The sequence below is a fragment of the Triticum aestivum genome, chromosome 1A (assembly GCF_018294505.1).
Source record: "Triticum aestivum cultivar Chinese Spring chromosome 1A, IWGSC CS RefSeq v2.1, whole genome shotgun sequence".
Classification (NCBI taxonomy): domain Eukaryota; kingdom Viridiplantae; phylum Streptophyta; class Magnoliopsida; order Poales; family Poaceae; genus Triticum; species Triticum aestivum.
This window is the reverse complement of record NC_057794.1, coordinates 116,735,523-116,741,251: the sequence shown is the minus strand read 5'-3', so window position 1 is coordinate 116,741,251 and position 5,729 is coordinate 116,735,523. Positions and strand designations below refer to the sequence as shown.

The 5,729-nt window shown below is 47.4% G+C and overlaps 1 protein-coding gene across 1 annotated transcript; it reads right to left on the bottom strand.

Moving 5' to 3' along the window:
* Window positions 1–1,458: 1,458 nt before the first annotated feature.
* On the bottom strand, window positions 1,459–5,430 carry LOC123039942 (RING finger and transmembrane domain-containing protein 2; the record flags this gene model as incomplete). Its single annotated transcript, XM_044462921.1, is given in 8 exon segments — window positions 1,459–1,944; window positions 2,276–2,379; window positions 2,502–2,579; window positions 2,658–2,822; window positions 2,932–3,020; window positions 3,477–3,645; window positions 4,884–4,960; window positions 5,161–5,430. Coding segments are annotated over 8 exon segments (1,058 nt in total), but the record flags the coding sequence as incomplete, so codon positions are not given.
* Window positions 5,431–5,729: the final 299 nt, after the last annotated feature.

The following is a 5,729-nucleotide window of genomic DNA, read 5'->3' as shown; positions in this document are numbered from 1 at the left end:
ATGAGCGGGAAGGAGGAGAAGGGTGGCAGTGGCGGATAGGCTAGGTCGCTGCCCGAGTCACCCCTGGTGAGTGACACAAGGGGCCTACACGAGGATCCTTTCCAAACCCACCAATTCCATAATTTTGTGATTTTAGGGCCTTGTGGGTAGCAAAAAAGTCAGACTATTATAGGGTATGTTTTTAGTGATGTCTACAGGTGATTTGGAGAGTTATTATAGACAACATGTTTCAACACTAATGTACATGCCCTTAGCCAAAGGCATTGGTGTGTTTTCTGCGGAGATTCTACGTGGAGTGGGTTGTAGCCGCGCTCTCACCTCACCTCTCTTGTCCGGTGATCTCATTGCTAATTAGAAGAGTGGGGGCACATCGCTATGCCCTTGTTTTCCTTAGATTTTGTTTCCCTAGCAGTACCGACAAGGTAGTGGCGGCGATAGCGCATTGGAATAAGTTCTCTCCAGGCTCTCCCTATCTCGACGATTGTCGATCAGACGCCGATGAAGGGCCTGCAAGGGCAGGTGTTGCCAGATTTTGTGGTTGTCTTCATATTCAATATGTGAAATCAAAGTGGCGATCAGATAGGTACATATACAAATGAGAATCCGGAAAGTGTTGGTTCGATCAAGGGAAGTAACTTGGCTCTTTGTGCAATGATTTCGACCTCTTCTTTTGATTTGTTACTATAGCATGGTTCGGTTTCTCCAACCCTGCGGGTCTGTGGTGAAAGATGTTCATTTCATTTCTAGCGACAGGTAGCTATTGCGGCCTTCAAAGGCTGGTATTAAGAGGGCGTACATTTCTCTTATTGTCAGTTTGGTACAATTTTTTAAGCTTCGACGAGCAGCATACAATCGAAGGAAGAAGACAATCAGCATGGTTTGGTTGTAATTTTATTATTTGCTGGTTGTTTTATGTCTTGTTGTCTATCCATTGTACTGGCTATATATTGTTTTCCTTGATGATCATTAGATATAAATTGACCGTCTTTCCTAAAAAATAATATCAACTTCTATTATAGTGCTCATCTCTTTCAGTTCAGGCAACGTTCGGGTGTCCGGGCAGGTTGTTCTCCCCTTGCCCTCTGTTCCGGCATAACAGGATATTCTTGTGCACCTTCCGGTGATGTCGACATAATTACGTCCACGCCCAGAATAACTAGTCAACAGCACACACCTAATATTACACATTAGTGCTGTCGGGGTCTAGGGTATGTTTGCCTGCTACCCAAAATCAACTCTACCAACTTTGTGGTTATGACAAACAGGCTTTTGCCTTGCCCGTCGGGCTCATGCCATCTTGCCTACTTTGCTTCATTTTCGGTGCCAATATTGGCTAAATCTGGAGCAAGCAAAACATACCGCGTTATATCAAATCAGACCCAACTCCCTTCGCCGAAATTACTAAAAGACATATTTTAGGTGGCAAGAATGATGATGTGACTCATGTGACACAAGCAGGAAACAATAGGATATGTTCATCTCATTGTACGAGCAACAAGCTACGTTGGCTCAGGAGTCAAGAGTTAACATTTGTGATCATGTATAAGGTCAATTCTGAATTTTGCAGATGTGGCGGCACCCACCCAACCACATGCTAATGGAAATTCACCTCTATAGATTCAGTTATTTCGTCATAACAATCCTCTCTTTTTTTGTGATGGAGAATCCCGCAAGGACCTATACAGGGTAATATGCACACCCATGGCACCTACTACTTGTCACGAACTGGCGGAAAAAGACCTGGACTGGAGAAAGTCTCAGCACACGGCAGGCTGATGGAGAGTAACAGGGGGCGATCCAACATCTGCAGGCCGAAGGTTAGCGCTTCTTGTTTCTTGTTAGAAGAGCTGAAAGAAGAGGGTCGTTGAACCGTCGCTGAATGACCGAATGTCCCCTGGCTTCACCAGCGCCCTGCATAACGGGCATGTCCGCTCCCGCTCCAACCTGCCATCATTCAGCGAGCGATGAGAAGTTCCAATTTGGTAACTGTTACTCCCTCCGTTCCAAATTACTTGTCTTAGATTTGTCTAGATACGGAGGTATCTAGCACTAAAATGAGTCTAGATACATCCGTATCTAGACAAATCCAAGACAAGTACTCCCTCCGTTCGGAATTACTTGTCTCGGATATGGATGTATCTAGAACTAAAATACATCTAGATACATCCGTTTCTGCGACAAGTAATTCCGAACGGAGGGAGTAATTCGGAACGGAGGGAGTAGATGCCAGCAAAGCATCAAGAACCAGATGACAAAATGTGTATGCGATATATACCATTCAGAGGCACAGTCTTCGCAGAAGATATGTTTACACTGCAGGAGGATGGGAGTATGCATCTTTTCTTGGCATATAGCACACAGATCTCCAGCAGCAAGAACCTGCATACCATATAGTGAAATGAATGCAGACTTTAGCTAGAAGCTCCAGAGATATAAACCAAGGATGCATATGCCACCACCACATTTCACTCATGCGCCTAGAAAGCCTAACACTGCATTACCTGCTCAGTTGTTGCATGTGAACCATAATGCAAGTCCTTATGAGACAGCGCATTCACTGAAGCCAAAAGTGATCGAACCTGATAGGAAGCAGCAGTGATGTCAGCTATTATAAACCCAGAATTGGTTAAGAAATGAAACAAAGGAATTAGAAGTACCTTTTCCACCATTGATGCCACCTTGAAAGTAAGGTACAATCCAGTTGTTAAAGATGAAAAAAGACTTCCATATTCCTTGTTCAGGAAAAAACGATACCACACAGGAGCCGGCAACAACGCACGGTACAGAAGTAGGGAATATTCCACAACTGTCAACATTTGGCCCTAAAGAGAAAGTTGAGTTACAACGAGAAATGCTTGGCTGTACATCTCTCTATCAAAACTGGTAAAAATTACCTAAGTAGCTGAACAATGATAATGTACAGCAGATTACCTGTCTACGATAGTGACGACCTTTGCTGTTTTTGTAGTACATGAGCAGCACACACTTGACCACCATAGCAGCTTGCCGGACCATTGTATCTGTGGAGCACAAAACAGCAGTCAGCCTGATTACAAATTTTAAGGAGGGCAGTGCTAGTTTAAGAGTTATGAACAGATAGAAATGGTGCATAAATTCCTATTATTCAACAAACATAAGTTATTTCCAAGTGAAACACAGGGCAATGTTATCAGCTTCAAAACAATACAGAACACACAGGTACATACATCGTCAAGTTTTTCCACCAATGGGTTACTGATTGAGTTCAAGAAATGACCAAGGGCCTCATTGGTTCACAGGACCAAAAAACTCATAAATAGGAAAATGATTGGGTTGCAATGTCATGCCCTCTCATACAATATGATCGAAATGATGTTTGAGTGCATCATAGAAAACCATAGGCGTTTTTCAAGGGCGCATATTACAATTATATGGAATAATTTGAAGCAGAGAGGCCCCAAAAGGGGAAATCATGCTGTGTGGGTAAAAGGGAATACCATTCACCGCAATGAAAAATATAGCATGCCAGAATGGTGGTATTTCTTTTGGAGGAAGCATCACCAAAGGTCTAACAAGGTCATCATTCCTGTACCACCAGTAGACTCCAAAGACGTGAATGGTGAATACTACTACAATCCCGATAAGCATTGGCATTTTCCTCTCCCCCTGAAATAAGAAAAATAAATACAAGTGATAGATCAGCTGAAGATCTTGTTTAATTGACATTCACCGCATCAACTTAAAGGGGAAACGACATGACAATCACATTCTAGAGCACATATCCATACCAAAACATCTAAAATGTTTCCAACTCTTCTAAGCATGGACAATCAAATGGAGCTATCTAAGCAATTTGGCAATCAAATGGAGTTAATACGGGCCCCAGCATTAGGGATGTAGTGACGGCAGCAGTCTGCCAGCCGGCTTCCTCAATAGAAGGGACATACCCAGTGCTAGAAGCTCCCACCCCAGGGGGTTTGGCGAAGGATTATACAAGGCAAGCCTTACCCCTGCACGGTGCAATGCATAGAGGCTGCATCGAACCCAGGACCTCTTGGTACACAGCCTGCTTCCTTAATGACGCATAAAATTACTATGAGGCTCACTGCACAGTTTTAGCGGCACTCAGCCCACAAACACCAGCAATTGGTTCCATCAGCAACAGCCTAGCCCCAACCCTCGTATTGCTAATTAAGAGTGTCGCCTTTCCTGGCGCCAGAGCATGTGCGCAAGTCTAGCTAAAGAGGCTTCAATAGTTCAGTGAGGCGCCAATTATACATCTACGCGTTGTTCTTCGTGTGCTGTAAGGACGCATGGTCATTGTGGATTATTCTCGGAGTTGGAATAGATTGTCTTATAGGCTTAGACATCCATAGGCGTTATCAATTACTCTTAGCTGTACACATTCATTTCCGAACATATGAAATGACAACCAAACCCTTCATGTTTCTTTTCAAATCAAATAATGAATGATGTGCATTCTTGGCAGACACCGCGTTGCCAAATGTTACATGCGCAGACGCATATGCCCACATAAAGGCTCGTGGCCAGCTTGCAATTTGCCTACTTACATCCTGACACAAACCTAATGTAGCTATGGCGCTGACAGCAGCAGAAGGGTTTGCAGAGCAGCTGTGCATCATGATGTTACATATGATAAGAAGATATTGTCACATTTCTGCTGGCAGTTGCTGAGCAAAACTAACATGATCAAGCAATATGACATCCAAACAAAACCTCTAGAAGCATACCAATTAACCTCTACACTAGAACCAGAACAATAACGTTGGTACACCAGATAAGAAGCACAAGCCCTTGAGAGCAGTCTGCTTGCCAGAACAATTAATTAACCTCTAGAAGCAGAACAAGCACGTTGATAAGACAAGTTATTATGAAGCACAAACCTTGAGAGCGGTTTGCTTGCGCAAGATATCATTGGACTTGAACATGACTGCGGCAATCCAGATCATGACGAAGAAACCTACACAATATAAACTCAATTGGAATGAGGAACTCGCCATCATCTTCTGACCAGCGACTTCTCCACGCTGTGAAGCAGGCGCGCAACAGAATGGATCGAACCAAACTCGAATCACAATTCACGCGTACAGCGCCTGGTGAGGCAGGCAAACCCTCACGCTACATAGAGATAGGGTAGGTGCTGCACGGGGATTCGCGTACCTTGCAGGTGCTGGCGGATGAAGACGCCGAGCAGGAGCAGGGAGAAGGGCAGCGCGTGCTCCACCCACCTGGCCAGGCGCTGCACGTCGTAGCCCTGGTACGGCGAGTCCCCCCTCCCGCTCGCGCCGCCCGCGCCGGCCTCGTCCCCCCGCGCCGCCGGGGCCTCCTCGTCCGCGGGCTGCTGCCCTCCTCCCGCGTCCCCCGCGCCAGCGCCAGGCGCGTCGTCGGGCCCGGCGATCCGAATCGACACCTCCCCGTCGGCCCCCGCGGATGGCTCCCCCCGCTGGGCGCCCCCGCCGCCGCCCCCGCCGGCCTGGGCCCGCAGGACGCCCGAGGAGTACTCGAGCAGCGCGGAGAGCGGCGCGTGGATGAGGCCGGCGGGGGAGAAGCGCTGGGCGTAGCCCCCGTGCGCCGGCTGCGGCGGAGGCGGGGGCGGCGGGTCCATCGGGGCGGGTGGGCGTCGCCGTGCGATGGCGCGACCCGGTCACCGGCTGGCGGTGCGGTGCTGTGGGGGTGGAGGGGAGGCGTGGAGCCGCGCTCGCAGCCGAGGGCCGAGGCGAGGGGGGAAA